Below are 22,416 nucleotides of genomic sequence, written 5' to 3'. Positions count from 1 at the left end.
AAGAACAAAACCCAACCACAAGGAGTTCCACATTCTGTCTTGATTTTTTTTGTTGATGTAAGAGTCCCCTTAGCCAGCTTTCTCCTCTTGGTTATATCCTTGCAAACCTGGAGTATCTCCAAGGAGATCTTAATGCATCCCTTGCATCCATGCAAGGAGGCTGGGTATGGGAGCACAGGGCTGGCTAAAGAAGCAGCCAAAGTGAAAATGTGTGTGAGATGATAGAAAAATGTGTTAATCAACAATGGGAAGAAACAACCAGGAGGAAAAATGACATGGTGAAATGAAACAGGCAGCATTTTAGCAAGAAAACTGTGTGCTATCAAATGTGTGATAGCTGCAGAAGCCATCATCCCAGTTGTATGAGTTTTATGGCCATGATATGAGAAAGGATGCTAGCCCCCAAATCCCAGAATTTAAATTAATATTATCTGAAAATGCATGCCTTTTAATGAAAACAACTTTTCCCCCTCATTTTAAGTTCTTAAATACTGAGTTGTATTGTTCTGAGCTTCAAGTTGCCATATTCTTCTCCAAGATGCTGACATTCAGTGGTGAAATAATAAATAATATTGGCTCTTTTGGGTGTTTGGGACAGGGAAGTTTGTACTCAGATGTGCCAGCTGCCTCCCATCCTCTGGGACAAGGAATTTGTGCAGTGATTGAGTTGCAGGGAAGTATTTGGGTGCCATTTCAACAGCACAAGGAGACCTGGGGCTTCTGGAGAAGCCTCTTTATCCGCAAGGCAGACAGGTTATTTCTGAAGTTGAGTTACTCTGAGATTTATGGTTGATAAGGAAAATCCCTTTAAGTTCCCACTGTTTTGAAGATGCTGATCATGCAAAATGGCTCAAGTGTGGGTGTTTCATTTTGTTACCCCTCTGACTGATGCACTGCTACCCTCATGGTCATTTGTGTCTCAACTTGATTAATTTGTGAGGGTCAGCAAATCTTTATTTCTAATGGTTATTTAGAATCTCATTTTTCCCTTTGGAGGGAGCAAAACTTCTATTCTGTAGGAGTAAAATGGGCAAAATTTAACCTTGAAAGTGAGTAAACATTTAAGGAATTGCTCCTGCCAGTCAGTGATATGTTGAACATTAGGTTAATTTTTATATATCTGTATTGATCTTACAGGTTCTTTTCTTTCCCCCCCTTTTCCCCTTTCCATCTCTTGCTTTCAATTTACTTTCATCTTTTAATTTCTTCCACTCAGCCCAAAGCAAAAATCTATAAGCAATGGTTCTTCTTCAAAGCATGGAAGCTGGCTCCAAAACCAACCTTGCTTCAGTTTTAAAACTTTGCTTGAGGGAGCCAGAATCCCTTTACTTAAATGATTTAATTTTCAAGCAGTATGAATCATGCAGCAACTGCACAAACTCTGGCTAGAATATATTGTACATATGTTTGTTCTTTAGGCAGTAAGGAGAGAATACAGAACTGGAGGTCATTTGAGTTACAACTGCTTTGGGGGATTTTTTTTTTTCTCTAAAACATTCCTTCTAACAAATGCAGTTTAAATGGGTTTGTTTATACGGCGTGGAATTGGAAAGGCCCAAACTAACCAGGCTTTACACAATGTGGCCTTCTTCCAAATTAATCTAAAATATTTTAATCCCTCTGGAGTTTCTTTATCCTCTGCATCTGGGCTGTAGTGGAGACACATTTTTAACATTTCTTTGAGGAAAATTACCTTTTTTCCCCTCCAACTGCACTCAGCAAGGTCAATGGAGCACTGTTATATGCTATTTAAACATCTGAGATTCATCATCTATCTGCACAACAGAAAGAATCATCATAAAACCTCTAATGAATCCCGACTGCTAGCCAAGTGAGGGAGTCCCCTTACGGATGCTGGGGATTAGAAACAAAGAATACATGCAAAACACAGGTTTTTACACTTCAGCTTTTGCAATTAATAGCTAAACTACCCCTCAAGAAGGGAGCGGGGGATGTTTGTGACCCCCAGAACAATTCTGGCAAATCACACCCTGCTGCAGCCAAATGCTGAAGTCATTGCAGGATGTTCTGTGGGTCTGGCTGGGAGAAAAGGGGTTCACTCCCCTTGTGGGACCAGCCTGGAGGGGCTGCTTGCCCTGGGAAAGGGGATGCTCCAGGCCATGGGCAAGTTCCAGTGCTGGCCATCCCAGCCTCTCCTTGTGTGCCTTTTCTTGGTTTTAAGTCTTTCTTGCTTTTCTTGCTCAGTAGCAGGCTTATGGGGTTGAGCTCCTTTTTACTACCTTGGAATTGAAATACTGAGAGGCCTGAAAATTTCAATTTTTGTAAAATTATTTATCAGACATTTCATAAGCCGCTGCTGCTCCTTCAGTTGCCTGTAGTTCCAGTCAGCCTGAAATGGCCACAGGGAGCAGATGCAGCTTGAATCTTTTGGGATGTTTTATCTCAAAAACTTAAATATGGGCATTTTTATCTGAAATAATGCTGTTTAGCTTTGCTCTTTTTTTGTTTTCCTTTGTAGATGACACCAGGGCTGGTTTAATATCTATGTTTGTTCTAGGCTCATTGATGCTCTGAATCCTGCTGGATCATGACCTTCAGATTGTTGTAGTTGAGACAGTCACAATACAGAGCAAACTCCATTTTCAGAAGGCTTCAAACCCACTTTTATTATAGCATGCATGCTTTTTATACATTCTTACAAAACTTAGGAGTTTACACTTGGTCAGGAAAGACAAAGTGCTTATTGGAGTAGACAGTTGCAGGTTTCTCTTATTTATCCTTTCTTTCTTGGTTTCTGTGTTAACAACCTTGATAGGAAATTCTTTCAGGAGTAAACGTGGATCCTCTTATCAAACTTCTCTCTGCCTCACAGAGGTCTCTGTAAAACCTCTTCCCCATCAGATAACTTTAAGATTGAACCTCTGAGGGAAAAATGAAATACTGAAGACCTCTGTCCTCTGAAGGGTTTTACTACAGCTGGTTTTTAATTCTCATCACTGAGTCCTGCAGGGACTGCAGAGAAAGAGCTGCTCTGCCAACCCAAGGACAGGCTGGTGCCTTTATTCTTAATCCTGGTGGACTCTGCCTTTCTGAGCTATGATGTGTAGGGAGCAGCACTGTTCTTCTGCACAGGGGGCTGTATGATGTGAGTTATGGGATGGTACACGGGGACAGCGATGATCCGAGTGAAATCATCGCCCCAGAGCGTCCCTGCTTTCAAATGAAGAACCATGCCTACCCCAAACACATTTTCCCCATCTTTTTGCATAGTCAGAGGTATTTTGGGACCATTGCAAGCCATACAGTAATGGAATAAATTCCAAATGCAGCAGGAGACCACATTGGAGGGAAAACTCATTATGTGCCAAGGGCATTTCTTTGACTTTTTCTACCGGTGCTGGAAAATATCCCCTAAATAATACATCTGGATGTGGAGGAGAAGAGAGGGAAAAGATGAAAAACAATCCTTTAAATTCAGTAGGAGCCTATTTAATGGCTTGTTTAATCTGCCAGCTGGCACAGCATTGACTTCTTGCTGCACATACTTTAAGAAGACCTATGTAGTTCTTGGAAGTGAGTTTATATTAAGTTGTAGAAACTTAAATATGGATAAATTGGCAAGGCTGCTTTTTGGTACTTAATAGAAATCAAGAAACTGCTTAGTCATCTCCAAAGATATTTCTGTCTCCTTTTTAATATAAATACCAGAACAGTATGGACTTAAAGCAGTAGCAAAGATAGTAAAAATTCAGATCTGTTCCCTGGGTGTGCCCTCTTTGAGGTATGTGCACATTCTTCAGACTTTGAAATCACATTTATTCCCTTTACAGGGTCTTGCTTTGGGCAGTGGTTTTATGTTGTTTGTGACACCTTTTTCTTTGAAGTAACATTATGAGTTTGCACATTATGAATTTGTGTCTTGTGCAGCATCCCTGGCTAAGAAAACTGGTGTTATCATTATGTGGATTTTATTAGGGGTGTCTTGCAGATGGTAGCACCTAATAGGTTCATTTATTTTATGTGGCTCTAAGTGTTGATGCATTTGGATTTTAATTGGTTTTGTGTGAAGCTAGGTGGGTGCAACTGAGAGCAAACTTGATGTGCAGTGTGATGTAAATAATTACATTTACACTTCCTGAAAAGTCAGGCTGCACCAAGATGCATGTCTTCTGTTTTCAATTACTTTCAGTAGTGGAAAAGCAAGGGAGAAAGGATTTAACTGGAGAGCAACCTGTCTTTTATATTTAAGGGACTCCTTTAACAGGATCTGAAATGACATTTGTCACTATTTAAAAGTAGTAAAGGTTTTATTAGGTTCAGGTAAGCATCGAAAAATCTGACTGTTTATTTATGATTTTCAGATATGGATTTTATTTTCTTTGTTCTCCTTAAGAGTGCAAGCTATTTTCAGGTTAGTGTGTTTTGGTTTATTTTTTAATCTGGAGTATGGATTGTAAGAATCCTCCAAGTTTGCAAGTGTTATCATCTGGGACTTTGGTTTGATTCTTCTCTGTACACATTCAACTACATTTATTTTGTGGCTGTGAAAAATGGGCTTCATGTGCCTTTGGTGCCCAGAACTTACATTGTGAGCAGTCATGTGTGCTCTGTGTCTCAGTCTGAGCTGGGTGGGATTACAAGGCAACAGGAGAGGCTGGAGGAGAGCCCATAGGGGTTTTGGAAACTTATGGAAGAGGATTTAGGGAATGGTAGTAGGTAAATTTAGTACAGAAATGACTTTCCCCCCCACCTATTTCTTTGATGGATTTTTTTTTTTTTTTTTTTTGCCTCTGGACCACACAGGTATTTGAGGTGCTGTTCCTAAATAAATGAAACAATTTGAAAATTTATTTGCTTTATGCAGTGCTCAAGTGTAACTTTCTTTTGTCACGTTAATACCAAGCATCTATGTGTGACTTTGTGCACACAGGCCTCTTCCAGGTCTCATCTGTCTTCTTTATTTGACTCTGAGCCAGGCCAAATCCTCACTGTTTTTGGTGACATTGTTTCCTTGTTTTCAGCTAAACTCAGCTTATACTGGGGTTTTATAATGTAGACTTTGAGGGATATACATCTATTTTCTGATACCCTGTTTGCACAGTCATGTTGAAAGCCTTGTGTTTGTGCTGCCTTGATTTACCTCTTTAAAACCAGACCTGACCTTCTGCTTCAGCTTTCAGCCAAAATGACATGGAACTGCTGGTCATCAGAGATAAATTAATAGACCTACTTGGCAGAAAACAATCTGGGTTTCATTTTTAAAGATGACCAGAAGTGTGAGCTGGAAAGGCCCAGCAGAAATTTCTGCAGCTGGATCCATGCCCGGTGGAATTCCAGAGGTTTCCATGATGTTCTGCCATGGAATAACTGGACTTTCAGCTGCAATATGTCTGTCATGGTGACATGTGTTGTTCTGGTGTAAGTGTAAAGGTATTGGGAGGGAAGATGAGTTGAGGGTTAAAAGCAGCTTGGCAGCACCTTGAAAATTTATGATTCATTTCTTCCAAGGAACTGTTTGGATACAAAATACTCAGTGTCTCTTAGTGCAAAACTAGTTAGGCATCAGCAAACCAAAAAAGTTTAGTTGTGTTGTATTTTTTTTGGTCATATTTCTTTTTTCATTAAAAATGCAGGGATGATGTCTAAAACCTAGTATTGTTTCTTGGTGTTGGCTCAATAGAGCAAGCAACAGAGACTCCCTCAACTCTCATTAGAGTTGATCCTAGAGCTGGATCCTGGAGCTGCATGTTTTAGCACAAAAAGGGGTTGAAAAGACAAAACTGAAACCACAGTAAGCTGGCTGCATTGTACCTTCATATTATTTTCTATTACTATTTTATGACTGACTATGTAGCTTAATGTATCATGATTTTCTGTTTTGAAGCACGTTCCAGAAAACATGTGGAGTCTGAAGCCTGGCTGAGTGAATATTGCTGTTGGAACCTCACCTTAAGATTTGCTCAAACATTTCATTATTTTTCATGGCATTGCCTTAGCCTTTTAATTCAAGACCTGAGAGAAAGTATGTAAATAGAATGCTAAAACGTTTGTAAAACCTGCTTGGAAGCAAATACATTCAGGAAATGTATTGGTGAAGCTTCTCCACAGTTGTGCAGCTGCTTCTGCCTGTGTGATACTCTTTTCTATTCTCTTTTTTTTTTCCTAATAGAAATTAGTGGGAAATTTGCATTGTCATTTAACAGGGCAAGAAGTGCACTAATCTTGTGATTAATTAGCAAAATGAAGATCTTTGCTGGTAGAAGCAGATAAAAGGCAAGGGTGACTAGTGAATGATATCCCATGAGCTTTCTTCCAAGTGTTTGATTGCAGGAAAAAGTGAACACAAGTCAGAGCTCATTTGGGGATGAAGCACTTTTACAAATGGTTTTGTGGACTACAAAATCCTTTCTGTTTCTTTGTGTTTTGCCTCATTGACATTGCCTGGGTTATTCTCACTTATGGTTAAACATTGGTAAAGGGCAATGAAGCTTTCTCTGCCCGTTGTATCTACAGCAAAGGCTGTGTTTCCTCAGTGGTAATGGTACATGTGAAAATAACTTATTTCCCACAAGTAAGAATTGAAAGAGTGAAAGCAATATGTGTGCATAAAGGTGCAAGAGGATGAGGCAGCCTATATTGGCAAAATCTGAGATTACACCTATTTCTGGCATGCAGATTATGCCCGTGGAGCTTCCATTGTGCATATTAGACGATTCTGGCCTGTGAGGGTGGAATCCAGCCCTGATTGAAGTCTCTGGGAAATGTGCCAAGTATTCCAACAGGACCAAGATTTCAGCTCTAGCTTGTATATGAATAATATTTCAGTGCCTTCTGATCTTTGGGGACAACATACTTGAAATAATTCAGAGGACACTTGGAGGGGAGAGTCAAGGGTTGATTCTCCTGCCATGAGAACCAGGGGCTGTGCCAGCAGCTTCCAGCTATGTCCTGTTTCTTCCTTCTTCTGCTAATGGGAAATGATGGACAAATGTCACAGAGATCACGGGTGGGACCAGTACATGCAAATCCAAATGTCAAGAGTAAACTCTGCCTGGCTCTTGAGTCAATGTGCAGTGGAGGAAAGGAGAGGAAGGAAGGAGGAGGAGTGGAAATGGCAATCAGCCTGCCTGAGGGAGTAAAGATAAATGGGGACTTTCCACTGCAACTGGCTGGCTCTGAGATGAGAGCTCCTGCTGCTGCAGCAGCACCAGTGTTTGCTGACACCTCTGGGGCAGTGCAGCTCCTGCTCCAGGGCTGAATTGATCATGGATACAAGAAATGGACCAGCCATGGATCTTTGAGCGGCAGACCCTGATGCCTTAGGGTTTTAGCTTTTGTAGTTTTCATATATCTGTAATCCTGCAATTCTTAACTCTAAACTCCATACAAAGTGTTGGCTCCTGTCTTCCCATTTTGGTCATACAAAACAATTCTGTCTCCAGGCCTGGGAATCAAGGACACCTCACTGTGTCAGGCCCCAAGAAATGTAAACAAAAGTGAGTTGGGAGCAGGGAGCAAACTTGGGGGAAACAGCTTCATTACTTCACTGAAGCTGTAATTGGAAGATTCACCCTCAAGATGCAAATGGACCAAATTTATAAAAGTATGAAAGCTGTGACCCGTTTTCCATTTTTGGGTGTAGCCCCTGGGTGGGCTTTGTCTGCCCTAAGGGCCTGAAGGCCCCTCAATACATAGAACTGCTTTTTATTAGCTCAATTTTGTCTGGCCTCTGTTTTTAGGTAGTCTTGAAAAGGCATCAACCCAAGGAGTGAACTCTGGCAGGAACAAAATTCTATAAAAAGTTCCCTGTCAACATTTTCATGGGGTTCTGTAGCAGTGGGAGCTGTCACAGGGCCTGGCACCTTCAAGACATTTGTGATGTACACTTTGTTAGACTGTGCTGGAGGCAGGGTTGGTGGAACCTGTTCAGCACCTACTGCATTTGAGGGTCTGGACCATGACCTGGTCCTTTGGGCCACCAGTAGCTTGCAAAGCACCAGATGGGAATCTCTTTTCTGTGTAATCACTGCAGATTTTTGCTCAGGATGCAAATCTCTATTCTATGTAATTACTGCAGATTTTTGCTCAGGGTGCCGCAGAGGTGTTCACTAATATATTCATCAGGTTTGCAAATGCCTCACCCACCAATGTGCATGAGCTTCTTTCACTTCCATGGAAGATGAGATAGAAAATGCACTTCATACCAAAAGCAGAGATTTTAACAGATGGGGGGTTTGATTTCCTTGTTGAAATTCTTTTTAATTGATTGCCTTCTTCTCATAAGGTCAGTTTGGAAATACTCATGTAGCTCTAAGTGAAATGTTCAAAGAACTAAAACAGAGACCTTGTGAAAACACCAAAGTTGGATTTTCTTATGCTAAGGTTGGCTTGCCATTGATGAATTGCCCTTGGAAGTCCTAAGTAGCATGGTCAGATGAAGCAAAGAACAGCTAAATGGAATAAAAGTGTGTTCATGTGACCTAGTATATTTATTTTGCCTCAAATCCCAAATGAGCTATTCTGTTTGGGAAGGAATAAAGCTGCTTGATACTGGATTGTGGGTATGTGTGTATATATGTATGTGTACAAGAGTTTGTTTTCTGCAGTCAATGTGAATGCTTGGCCAAATTTACAGAAACAATTGCAGATGTGGTTTTGCATGAAAGGAACATTGAAAATGAATTTATGGAGCCTTACTGTTGGTAATATATAATTCCAGTGATATGTAACATCTTGGATTAAAGAAGGAGCATGCATGAGGTGTGACAAAGGAGAAATCAATCCTTTGAACTGTGCCTTTGATTTCAATGAAGTCATGCCTGTTTCTGAAAGACCTGAGTGGCACTGAATGCTTCTAAAGCAGAATTAATAGGGGAGCAATGAAAATAATTTCCAAATGTTTTCTGACAGATTTTAATAAAAAACACATTTATTTGTTTTGACTGAAGATAGATTAAGGAACTCTAATTCTCCCAGATATTGCAGTAGAATGCCTGTCATACCTGCATTTCACGGGTGCCAGATTAAACAAGTCACATTTAGACAATGAGTGTTGCTTGCTGAGTTGCTTTCAGCTTCAAAAGGGGCAATGGAGAGGTTATGTTTTCACTTCTGAGGTGGAGGAGGTAGAAAGGGCAATGGTAGTCTTAGGGATACAGTGCATGTCATGGCATTAAGCCAGCTAATGTGAAATATCCTTTGTGCTTCTCACTGACCAGTCCTTTGCTGACTTTTGGAAGGTCCATGCTTTGACACCGGGGCTTTGAGCCACCTGAAGTGGACACAAATGGGAAAATGGGACACTTGGATTAATGGAGTGCAAGTCACAAAGCTGCATGAAGTCTTGGTTTAAGTCGAAATTTGATGGTTTTGGTGGTAGTATTAAGAAAAATAAAGAGGGTAATGACAGCAACAACTTAGGTCAGAAGACAATCGAATGTTTAATTGCAAGCACACGGGTGTCATGGTTTGGCATCAGAGACATTGAGGGAACTGATGCAAAGCTTTGCATGCAAACCATGACAATGGGAAACCTTTGTGTAGCTGGACTTGGAAGGGCCCTGAAATTTCTACCAGCTCCTGCAGAACTGGGATTGTGCAGGATGGGCCTGTGCTGGTAGCCCACCTTTATTTACCATCCTGAGAGGCTTTTTGGGCTCAGAAAGGGAGGGGACACACCTGAGGCACAGTGCGCAGAGGTCTTGAGATACGATGGGAAATTCAGCAGATTTGGCCAAAGAAACTTAGGCCAAATTCCCTTGCTTCCCTTCAGGTGAATGAGAAAATTGGGAAATTTGCTGTTGTACTAAGAGAAAAATAAGATGGAATGTGCTTGTGTGATGCAGTAAGCAGGCGTGGCCAGCACAGAGCCTTGTGCTGATACCTTGGGAAGGCTGAGCTAGAACAGAGTTACAGAATAAAGCAGGGATTTATTAAAAGGATCTCCTCCATGGATGCACCTTGGGCAGCACAAGAGCCCAGCCAGGGCTGCACCCAAGATGAACCAAAATGGTCCCAAAATGCACGACTGGGCACGGGGTCTGTCCCTGGGATCAGTTCTGCTCCATTTGCACCTTGCAGTTCATTGTCCCATTCCAGCTTTAGCCCAGGCAGTCCCACCCTGCTTGTTTTTCTCTCTCCAGCCCACGGTGTTTGTGCTCCTGGGCTGAGATTTGGATCATTTGTCCTTGGTGCCCAGCTGGAGCAGGAATTGTTTTGTCTCCCTGCTCTGTGCACAGATCTCACCATCCCATCATGTGAACCCAGATCCACACACTAAAGCAGCACAGAATCTAAAAATATAAAAGCTCAAACCTGAGGCATCAGTGGAGTACCTGGTCATATATCAGGGGATTTGCTTTTGTTTGAAGTTTCTTGGCTCAGCCAGGTTGAAGCTGGTGTAGAAGTTTAGCCTATAAACATCACAGAACGGTGACTGGGAGGTCTTGAAAGACATTTCTTGCTCAAGACCTGAATAGTAGTTTGCATTTTGCTTGCTGCCAGACTGGCTCATCTCTTTTTAAGACCCCCTGGATGCTGAGTTCTCTCTGAAACCAGTGCTGGGAATAGGGTGAGGACAGTGTTAAATCTGAGCCAGAGCAGGAGGTTATTCTGCTCTCCATCCTGGATTATACAATTATATGGTTGTGTGTGTATTTCTACTGAGTCAATTTATTGTTTACTTTCAAAAAGCATATTCCCACCAAGCACTAGTAAAATATTTTGTCACATATTTGCAATTACCATGTGCTTTCCTTTGTTTTTCTACCTGGATGAAAGCTTGAAGAAAGAAGACAAAATTTTCAAAGTCTCTCATGGGAGAGGGATTTGCATGTGAGTGATTTGTTCTGGAAGGGATTAAATGTGGCTGTCCTTGAAGAAAATACTTTTTATCAAGACAATGAAAAACTCAACAAATTTTAACAATAAACCATAGTCAGCTGAAGATCAAAGGCATTATGTGAGGTGGAGGGAGGGAGGGACTGGTATTGCTTTTGAAGGATTTTTTTGGGACACATGACATTTTCAGGGCACAGATTTTGCTGTGATTCTGGTTCAAGCAATGTGGCAATGTAGGTAAATTCTTCCACAGGTCCCTCTTTTGAACCTCGTGGTGGAAAAACCCCACAAGTTTAATTCAGATTATTTCAGTGGTGTAGAAGCTGAAAAGATGCTGAGGGTCTTGTTTTGAATTAGAAGCAACCAAATAGTAAGTGGTGGATCTTTTCACACTGCAAGAGTGGCCCATCTTCCAGTAATTTGCACATTGGTGTTGATGCCAGGGGAATAGAACTGGTCAAATAATTTCAGACATCCACATTTATTCAATAAATATTTATATATATATTATTCAATAAATATATATATATTTATTCATATATATATATTTATGCTTCTTTAAAATTTATTGGTGTCTAGGTGAATTTGATGAAAAACATACCTGAAAATAATTTTGAAAAAAATAAATTGACATATAAAAATATTTTCCATTTTAATTTGAAGCCCCAAAATTTTATGTTTAAAATAAAACTAGGGAATTTTCCATTTTGAAGTTGAATGAAACATTGCTTTTGAAACAGTTTTCTTGGGATAGTTTTCCTCTTTTCAGAAAATAAAACTTTTTTGGTTTGACACCAACTTATTAAAAAAAAGTGTTACAGGAAAATAAATATGCAATCAAAGAGTAGAAAAATGAAATGTCTTTGCAGACTTTGGAAGGTCATGCAGAGAGGCATTTTCCCAAGTGGCTTTGAAGCCAGGCCATGGAGGGGGAGCTGGATGGAGTGTTACATTTTGTCCCAGGATGTTTTTACTCATGAATAATTTTAATCTTAAAAAAGAAGCATTAAAATGTACACACTCCAAAAAAAAAAAAAACAAAACAAAAGGCTTGTAGAAAACACTTTTAATTATTGATATCTGCATCAATAAGTAAAGCAATTTTTGAGCCTTCTGAGAATCTTAGATTTTATACCATATATAAAAAATGTGTATTATATTATATGTTACATATTTTTGTGGAAATTGGAAGAATTTTTAGGTGTTATTGTCAAGTGGTTCTGAGAGGTGAAAGACATCTTGTCATTTCTGGGGAGACAGTGAACAGCACTGAATAGATGACTTCTTCAAGTGAACCTTCTGGCGGATGCCTCCTTTTCTTGCACTAATATGGTTTTGCTAGCTAAAGGTCAAACTGCTGACCTGAACTCCATTTCCCAAGTGGCTTCCTGAGTTCTGAAAGAGAGTTTTGGATTGAAAGCTTTCTGAATGTCATGCAGTGGCTGTGCCTCAGTCCTTTGAGAGGGAACATTACTCTGGGATAAACCTTGACATCCTCCCAAGACATCCATCCATCTGATCTTCATTGCGAGACAGAAAAGTATCCTGAGGATGGGGAAAATCTGCTGCATCAGGGAACTCCTTATCACTGCTGGGCAATCTCCCCAGTGCTCCTGGGGAGGAAGAACAGAAATAGTTCTGGGTTGTTGTTATTGTCATCCTCACACTTCCTCAGCGAGGAAGAGATCGACCTTTTGGAGATGGGAGGTGGTGCTGAGGACCATGTGGAGGATGGGCTGGGATATTTGGCGAGGGCATGGGGGTAATGCTGGTGCACAAAACCTTGAGAGGTGCAGAGAGGGATGTGTCTGGCTGGGTGGGAACTGACGAAGGTGCACATAAATCAAATATCAAAGCACGTCTGCTTTGGAGAGGCAAAGCAGGAAAAAGCTTTGGGATTCTTGTTTCTAGCATGTGAGCTGTCATCCCAACAGCTAGCTCTTTGTTTAAATCCTTGATAATGACTATGCTTCACAGACTGGATGCTGCTGCCTGGTAAAGTCCTAATTCCTGAGGACACTGTCATTGCACAGAAACTCAGCGTGCTGCTTTGAAATTATTCTGTAGTGTGCCATTCCTTCTTTGATCCTTGTCTCCCAGCCAGGGGGAACCACATCAGCCCTGCAACTCACAGTCCTCAAGTAAAGAAACTGGGGCCAGATTTAGCTGCACATGTAGGCTGAGATGGAAACACTTCTTGGGAGAAAATGGAAGATTTGCTGTTCTGGCCTCTTCAAGGAATACCCAGCACTAACAGTAAACACAAGATTGGCAAAAAAAATCTGTTTGCAGCTTGTTTTTTAGATGCATGGTCTAACTGAATTTATAAAAAGGCAGCAATTGTAATGTCTCTATCAGATTTGCAAAATTAATCTTTCCCTTGAATCTCCACAAAACAACCCCAGACAAATGCGAGGAAAATCGCATCAGCAACATCAAAAATTTAAATCCCCCAATCTGGGAACAAATCAGAAAGAAAAATACCCCCAGGGAAAGTAAACTAATAAAATAACCTCCACAAAACCCCTGCCCTCAGCAGTGTTTTAATCCAAAAAAGGGGGCAGAAAAAGCCACAAATTCCCTGAAGCCAAGCAAGGCTTTGCTGGTGCCAGTGATTTTATGGGGAGGGCACTTGGCAGGAACATAAATAATGCCATGAGACAGATCTCCATCTGCAAACAGAGCCCTCCAAATAATGCCCAAATGCCCCTTGGCTTGGTTTGCCCCCAGCTGCAAGCAGCTCCTGAGCCACCTTTGGAAGTTTTGGGCTTTTCTTGCGGAGTGAGGGGCTGGGAAAAGTGGATTTTGGGGGCTGGGATTGCAGAGGAAGCTGAGGCCTCCAGCCCTGCACAGGAAGCAATCTCAGAGCAGGCCTTAAATGCCAGATTCCAGGCAGAGTTTAACTAACCACTGACAGCTCTGTAAACAAAGCAGGGACAAAAAGAGAACAGCTTTCCCTTTTCTGGTAGTCATTTTTGGTTTGGGGGCTGCAGGGGAATTCTGTAATAGTCGGCTTGATGGGATATAAACCGAGGCTGGGAAGGCTTTGTATATGAAGAACTGTAAAGGGGAAAATACTTCATGGACTAAATCATAAAGAAGAAGGTAGGGCACGGGCAAAACGCGTGGATTCAGCTGCAAAAATCGTATTGCTGCTCTTCGTTCTTTGAGCAGGGTTTGTACAGAGTTTGACTTCCCTTGCTGGTATTTAAAAGCAGTGGCTTATTTTTCTTGTTTCCCTTTACTTTTTTTTCTTCCCCTCCCCTCTTTTCTTTTTCTTTCTTCTCTCATTTTCTCTTGAATCTCTTTTTTCTGCATTTCTGGAGGTGGGGGTGGGAACAGCCTGCCGGGGACTAACTTCTGCAGAACTTTTAATTATCTGTGCAGCTAAAGAAGACAAGAACGCTCTTGTGCAGTGCTTTTATCACTTGCGGTGAAAAATTGGAAGCTGGAAGTTAAAAATCCTGCTGAATTGTTGCTTTTGTTAGTGGAAAAGACCTGTGATGTTACAAATAGCTAGTCTGTGGCTAGCAGATGTATACAGTCCTTGCTTGAAGCATGTTGATTTAATTTTAACTAGGAAACTAAACGCAGGCACGGGCTATGTTTATCCTTCAAGACGTTTCATTAATCTTGTTTATCTCAACAATACTGAGGAAGTTGAGTTTTTTGATGGAAAAAGAAAATAGTTACAGCAGAGCTAAGGCAGCAAAACAAAACTAAATGGACTCAGTTGGTTAGATACATGCCTTGTGCTTTCACTCTCATCTAAGTGCTCATCTCCCTTTTAGATTTGGATCTTCTCAGAGCTTGGAACGCTTAAACACCCACCATGGATGACTTTGAACGCCGCAGAGAGCTCAGGAGGCAAAAGCGTGAAGAAATGCGCCTGGAAGCAGAGAGGTGAGTTACTGCAGCTGGAAAATGGTGCTGGTGTCTGGCCTTTGATTAGCAGTGGCTGTGAGAATTTCTGCCTTACCTTCCAAAGAGTCCTTGTGCTAAAGATATGTGCCAAAATATCAGCTTAGCTATGTTGGGGTTTTGTGTTGTCTAATTTCCTTAGACTGCTGGAAATGTCTGGCTCCTAGTTATTTTGCTACATGGATAAATGTAAACAGCAGAGGTAGAGGAATATGGCATAGAAATATGGTAATATTTCTATGGAAATCATAGAAAGGAAAGCTCATCCTCACATGCTGTGTGAGTGCTGTGCAGAAGGGATTGCGTTTGCCAGATATTTATATATCAGATATTATATATACTAAAGGTAAAGTTATAATATATAAGTTGAAAGCTGGGATACAATTGGTATATGTAGTATAGCATATGTGAATTGTCTGCCATTCCAGGGCAATTGCTGTTGGGTTTCTACTGCCTGTTGCTTTTTACTTATTTTCAGTCACTTTATGCAGGCATCAAGAGCAGCATTTGCTGTCAGTTGTCACAGATTTACTTTGGTGAAATGAGAGCAGAATTTGATGTGGGTATGATGATATCAATTTATGAAAGAAATACCATGAAAATACTGGTAATGACACTTCATTAACTAAACCCGTTTTACACCTGTGCAGTCCTGTTTGCTTTAATGAAATTTCATGATTTACACTGGTATAAGCAGGGAGAAAGGCTCCATTTATTTTTGAAATGTCTTCAGTGATAAAAAATTTGATTTAGCTTATTAACACTGCAATGATTAAAAAAAGAGCTAGGTTTGAGCGCATTTTGTTCTAATTTTTGTACTTAATTGTGAATAGAGCTTCATTTTCGTTTCTTCTTCTTTGCGCAAAGATGTTAAAGGAAAGGCCAAGACCTTGGTGTTTGCTGGGAATAGAGGCCTTGGGTGGTCTGTGGAGGATGTTAGGGGCTGTAGTTTTGGGGTTTCTATAGAAAAATGCCTCTTGACTCCTCTTTGAAGACCTCCAGGCTCTCGCTGAGCATTCAGAGGCTGCAGGGTGACCTGGGCATCAGCCCTGTGGTGTGGCTGGATTGGGCAGGCAGGGACAGCCCCAGGGTTGAGGATAGTGGGCTCTGCCCTTGCCGTCCCTGGAGCTGAAACTCAGGGTGTCACCTGTGTCCCATCCTGCTAAGGGGAAGTGGATTTTCCATGTCTGGGGTGCCTTGTTGGGGTTTAATGTGGTGCTTTCATGGAGGAGGAGCTTGGTGGTAGCCTGGCTAGAGGAGAAGGGCTTGGGCCTGTGTGGGCCTGTGTCCCTTTTTCCTCTAATCACTGCAGATGTGCTCCATGCCCTTTCCCACACAGTTTAAGGCTTTCAAAAATAAATTACTGTACGCTAAATCTTGCTGTCCTCCCTTTGCTGCTGCCAGCTTCAAGCATTCAAGCACAATGACTCAGACCCCTGAAAAGTCACAAGACTGCTTTAAAAATCTCAGGATCTTAAAAATAATTTAGTCTGGCCTTTTTATTTTTGGTTTGCTTTAACAATAACAGAGCCTGATTCTCAAGTTGGGTTGTGAAACTGGGAGCCGGGACCTCCCAAATCTGCCCTCAAAGAGAGGGCAAAGTGGGGCAGGAGCTGAGCTGAGCATCTGCCCCCGTTGCAGGGCTCACACAGAGGGAAGGGCAGCAGCACTGTGGCTGTTATTGACAAATGAACATGTGATGCTACATTGGTTTTGACAAATTCAGATTTTTTGGGATTTGGGGATGATCTTCGCCTTTAATAATACGACCACAACATGTTTGCATGTCATAAGCTGCAGAAATCTGCTTGCCAGACTTGCCTCTGAATGCTTTCAGGTGTTTTATGAAGTGGGTTGTGCAGTCCTAAAGCGCAGCTTGGAGGTTGGAAAAGTTCCTTCCTAAGTTGTGAGCAGAGGCCACTTCCCCAGCCCTCCCATCAGTGGCTGGAGCCTTGCTGTGGAGAATCCAGCCCCGGTTGCAGGCATTTCTGCTGGGAGATGGAGAGATGGATACCTGTGTAGGCTATAACATGCTTGCCAGGTCTCTCAAACACTGTTTAGACTTTGAGTAGAATAGCAAAGCCAGAAATGCCAGCAGCCGTTCCCACCAGCAGTGTTGTAACTCAGCATTTTGCCTTTTCCTGGAATAAATGTCCATTGGAAGCCTGTCTTTCTAGCTGGATGCTGTGCCCAAGAAAGACTGAGGGGTGACAGTGCAGCAGCATGGACTCCTGCACCACATGCCCAAGTGGCTTGGTGTTGTCATGCCTTCATCAGAGCCAGAGGCTGTATTGGAGTGGTGAGGATACATGAGCTGTCAGGTTCCCAAGTGTTTGTGATGCTGGGGCCACTCATGTCCAGCTATTCAATATTAGGAGAAGCTCAGTGTAAGATCAGTCCTTGAGGTCTGGTGCTAGGCTTTGTGTTTTGGGTTTTTTTTCCATTTTCCATGTTGGAAATGATACTTTGTTGTGCTGTATATTCTGGGTTCATATGCTTAAGACTGATCCTGAGGAGTCATTTTATCTTTTGAATACCAACATTGTATTTCATCCCTAGTATGTGCTGTGGCTAGTAGTTCATGCAGAGGCAACTCAGATAAAAATTGACACCAACTCAAAAACAAAGTGAGGTTTTTTTTGCATTTTAAGTTCTTATAATTTCAAAGTACTCCAGACATTCTGGATTCTCCACACAGGCTCACTGTGCCCACCCAGAAATGTTGTCCAGCCAGAGTTATTTTTTTAAACTATTTATATTTGTCTGGATCTCTGGAGGCCTGTCAATGTGTTTGGAGCAGCACTGCAGACCTGTCTAGGGGGCACATTTCCAACAGCAGACATGTGGGACTTTGTCCAGCTCTCTCCCAGGCTGTCAGATTTATTGCATGTGCTCACCCTGGCAAGGACCCAGCAGCAGCTCAGGTACCTCAGGGGTAAAGGAGGATTTTCAGGCACAGCCTGGGAAAGCCAGGACAAAGTATGGCAGTGTTAGCTTGTGCCCATCTGGCAGCATTCTGTATCTGCTGTGAGGTCAGGGAAAAAAGGAAAACCTCCAGCTGTTGGGGTGGTGGGGTGTGCTGCATCTTTGATTGCTCTGTGGCAAAGCTGAGGCTTTGTGCTGTCCCCAGGGGCAGAGGGACTGCTCTGTCTGGGTTTTATAAAGCCCTGAGGTACCAGCCTGGAGCCAGAGGGAACCTTTGCACTGATTTCAGTGGCCTTTGGATTAAGCCCTACCTGAGTTATTCCAGCCAGCTGATTTATGAGGCAGTGGCAGCCCTGGAAGGAGCTGGGTGAAGGCTTTGCCTTCCCAGCACAGGGTACATTGTGTGCTGGGGTGTCAGGGCTGTCACACAAGGGAGCTGCACGTAGCTGACAGGAAGAATCCCACGTGGAATTGGAGCACAGGGGACTGACTGCTTTCAGCAAGGGAAAAAGCAAATGCCACCTGCTGCGTTGTGCCTCTTCCTAGGCAGTAAAAGATGTTCTCTTGAACAAAACCATCGGGTTTTGTCATTTTGATGTTGTAAGTGATGCTGGAGGAATTTAGCCTGGAGCTGGGTAGGATTTGTGTGTGTCTGCAGCGGTGGTGCTTTCTGAGTGCCTTGCTGGTCCGCTTCAGTCTGCTGCAGCTGCACTGAAAAACGGAGGTGAAATACTTCTTGTAATGACAATGGACCTAATTCCTTGACTTCAGCATAACTGAGAGCAAAAATAAGCTCCTTGAACTCTCTAAAGAATATTTCTCAGGTTAATATATTTGGCACTAAAGCCTCAAATTTACAAGTGGCTGACTTGCCATTGAACCAGCAATGAATTTTCGCTTCTACTTTTTGTGGTTGTTATTTTGTTTGAATTTGCTTTTGTTTGTTGATTTTATTTATTTATTTTTAAATTATACTGGGAAGCTGATCCAATTTGCTCCATTGTCACATCATCACTTCTGCAGACTTCAGGAAGGTCTTAGGGACATTGTCAGGCTGGCCTCCATTTAGCTGAAGCTTAACTTTGAATGTGAATCAGAGTTTTGCCCTGTCATGTTCTTCCCCAAGGGATTGTAGATCATATCACACGGAAGGAGAGATGTTGGTCATCCTGTTGTGAAAATATGGCAAAGAGAAGGGGTTAACTGGATCAAGTACTATTACTAGTTATTTACTAGTAATTACTATATTCACCCTAAAAAATGTTATGTTAGTAGGGCATAGAGAAAAACACTGCCACAAAGCTGTATGGTTCCTGATATCATTAATTTCTAAAGGCAGTGGTTAAAGATTTCTTTATTTTTTAAAAAAAGATCCTGCAGGTTGGGGATGGCAGCAACCTCCAGGAGGCTAAAAATCTCCTGAGTTAGTAAATTGCTTAAGCAATTTAAGCTAAAACAAGACATGTGGTTAATCCCAACTTGGTATAACTGAAAAAGAAGTTAAATTATTTTCAGTTTGGATCTATGAAGGTGTGTAGAGAACCAGAAAGACATTTCATGTGCTTTTTGCTGTTCCTGTGTTCCTTTTTTTTCCTTTTTGCTGTTGAGGCTGTTGTAGCTCTGGTAGCACACAAAGGACTGATTCAGCAAGTTAAGAAGGTCAAACCAGCAGGGTACATCTTTGCAGGACACTGAGAAGCACATTTTTTATCTTCTGGAGAAGTTAACACTGGACACATTTGTGTCCATAGCATCTTAATGCTTCTGGAGAGCAAGGTTATGTCGTCTTTGCCAGCCACAGAAAGTAAAAAAAGCCCTTCTCCTGTCCAGGACAGCGAGGGTAAGGCTGTGTCTGTGTCAAATCAATGTGAATGACCACAAATAATTTTTGAAGCTGTTTTTCATTCCTACAGTGGAGTTAGCCCTGGTATGGGGTGTACGTTAGTGAGAAATGTTAGACAGTACAGAGTTTAGGAATTACACAAAAATTGTTCCTTTCTGGTTTCCTTTTTCTTGAAACACTAGGAGTTGCCCATTTCTTGTTCTCAAGCATCTGATTGTGTTTTTATGAAGTTTTCAGAGATTATGCTTCAATTCAGGTTGGTGTTGAGGAAAGAAGAATATGATCTTAATACAAGTTTTCAATGAGTGCAATGAGACCATAAGAGAATCTGGCTCCATATGTGTTCCATGTAATTTCCCAATGTTCATGTTTTATTTCAGAATTGAATTTCCCCACAAGTTAAGCCTCTGCCTTCCAAAGGGCTGTGCTCCTGTCTATTGCAAGTCTCTTTTTCCAGTAGAAAAAAGCCTATAGTGGTTTTATCTCTCCATGAACTTCATATATCCTGAAGTTGCAAATATTTTTGGGATTTCTGTTTGTCTTTCTGTAAAACAATCACTTTTTGCTAGAGCCAAGAGATGACATCTTCTGCCCAGGAGTTAAATATCGAGGCACTGAGTAAATAAGATTAGAGATGTGTGAGAGTTGAGAACAAATTGAAGCAGAGTGCTCCAGCTGTTAACCTGTCTTCACAGCTGCCTGGAATTCCAGGACTGACAGGACATATTTGGGTTGTTGAGGTGGGTTTGGCCCTTCACGCTGAATCTCTGTTGTGCAATTTTTGGAGTTCATTCTCAACCCAGGCAGAAAAGCATGACCCAGTGGCTCACTAAAACCTTCTCTACTGCAGGCATTCTCAAGTGCGAGTGGATGCTAAACAATTCTTTGCTATTGCAGCATTTCAAATGCCCTGGAGGAAATAATCAGATGTATGGAAAGCTTGGTGGAATTTAGTGGTTAATTTTTTGTGTTTTTCAGATTGCATTTTCTTTAAAATGCAAGAGAAATGTTTCATGAGAGCAGTTTTGTTCTTCCAGAGAGTTAGACATACAGAGTACAGACTTCACTGAGCTGAACCCACTGCAATTCCTAAACAGACAACAAAATCAGCTCCTTAATATTTCATATGATAATCCAGATTTTGGATTATTGTATGTTAAAATCACTCTGTAATCTGTGTACTCTGTATTCTGTACCAGCCAAGCTTTTAGGAGAACAGCTCCAACCGAGCACCCTGACAGTTGGCATAATGCCCCATCTTTCATCTCTTGCAATCACCAAGGAATTTTGGAAATAATTGGGTCTAAAAGAGTCCCCTCCAATCCTGTAATCAGGTAACCCACCTACTGCCAGTGGATAACCTGCCCTTTGTCTCCTACTGTAAATTTATTAGCTTTAACTGGACTGATGTCCTTTGTGAGCTGGACCTTATTTAAATATCTAAGAAATACAGGCATGGAGGCACAGATTTTTGTGCTTATTGTTGATAATTCTGACAAGCATGGCTGCTTAAAAGAGCACCATGTGAAGAGCAATATAAGATGGAATTTTATCATGATTTTCAGGATTAGACCAAAACACAGGTACAGCACAAAGAAAACAATGAGTCTCAAGAGATGTAGCTGGTATAGTACAAATAAGTGTCAATGGCTTTCCTGCCATGTTTGTGTTGAAAAAATTACATATGTTTAGTATCTTAGATGGAAATTGGCAGTATGCAGTCTGTTAAACCAGGGCAGACTGCAGCACTCTTGCATCTCTGCCCTTCAAACAGTGTAAGTCATATCTGCCACCAGAATTTTCTCATACAAAAGACTTCAGATACTTGAAATGCAAAAAGGCTGTATCAATGAACATTGGCCTAAGGTTGGGAAGGCACAGAGGCTTCAAACTTTCCGTGCCATCCACAGAAGGGTACACAGCTTAACTTCTCTTATCTCCACATGGCAGAGACCAAGGGCATTGTTCTAAACTGACTCGGAGTTAAAAAAAGGTTCTGTTCTTGGTCCCTGGTCTACTTCTGTCAGACTCTTAGGCAGGGAAATCCCTCTATTTCTGTATTTCTTCCTAGACAATAAGGATGTAAATGATCTCTCAGCTGCTAAGTAATTTTCCATGTGCCTGATATCCACAACTAGTGCAAGTGGCAGAGTTAATTTAATTCACTGTATAAAGCATTCTCACGCCATAAGAGTTTACCTCACCATGTGCTTACAAATGAGTTGCCTGAAAAATCTGCATTAACCCTTCCTTTGACTAAATAAGGCCTAATATTTAATAGTGATGCTCAGCAACAAATTTCATTTAGTTTAAAGAAGAGCAAAGGGAATACTGGGTTGTTCCCATACAGAAGAAGCTGATGGTTGAATATCCCTGTGTCTTAGGAAAGGTTTAAAAAACACTCTTCAGGCAAATATGCTTGATATATTTACCTGCAGTAATGTATTCTGTAGGCTGCATATGTGTATTGCAAGGGTCTGGACAGAAGAACAACTAATGTCAGCCTTTAAAACTGCAAATTTGCAGACTTGGAATGATATCTCTTAGTTATTACATTTAAATGCCTTCTTCTAAGAGAACAAGAACATTGTTGAGCTTATTGCTTAATGATGTTACTTTTTTTCAGGGCATTCTGGGCTCAGAATGATAGAAATTATCAGACATGAGAAAAATTGCAGTTATTGCCCAGCTGTAAGACTCTTTAAGGAGTAACATGAAAATAAATTTAGCCAGAGTATTTCTAGGAGCATCTGCTTCTCAGTGTGAGTTTGCATTTCATTAACATCTTTATGATCTAATATCTGAAATTAAACCAGATAATCAGGAGATGAGACTTCCCCTTAAAAAGCTGAGGCCAACTGGTTTGCAGGGATAATAGATGAAATGAAGTCAAATGCTAACAAGTTTTACACACGAATAAGCAGAGT

At 41.4% G+C, this 22,416-nt stretch overlaps 1 protein-coding gene across 6 annotated transcripts in view; it reads left to right on the top strand.

Annotated features, from left to right (window-relative positions):
* The window catches only part of CALD1 (caldesmon 1), a 162,698-nt gene that overhangs the window by 69,436 nt on the left and 70,846 nt on the right, over positions 1–22,416 (top strand). For 4 of the 6 annotated variants that reach the window (XM_063153792.1, XM_063153789.1, XM_063153785.1 and 1 more), the window contains one exon: positions 14,592–14,703. In XM_063153792.1, coding sequence (XP_063009862.1) covers positions 14,633–14,703 — 71 coding nt within the window. In that variant the 5' untranslated portion in view covers positions 14,592–14,632. Of the gene's footprint in view, positions 1–13,687; positions 13,976–14,591; positions 14,704–22,416 lie in introns of those variants that run through there. The other 2 variants (XM_063153787.1, XM_063153788.1) reach the window with 2 other exon arrangements.

The sequence above is a fragment of the Melospiza melodia genome, chromosome 4 (assembly GCF_035770615.1).
Source record: "Melospiza melodia melodia isolate bMelMel2 chromosome 4, bMelMel2.pri, whole genome shotgun sequence".
Lineage (NCBI taxonomy): Eukaryota > Metazoa > Chordata > Aves > Passeriformes > Passerellidae > Melospiza > Melospiza melodia.
The sequence above is the reverse complement of the archived record's forward strand: the minus strand, read 5'-3'. Positions and strand labels throughout refer to the sequence as shown.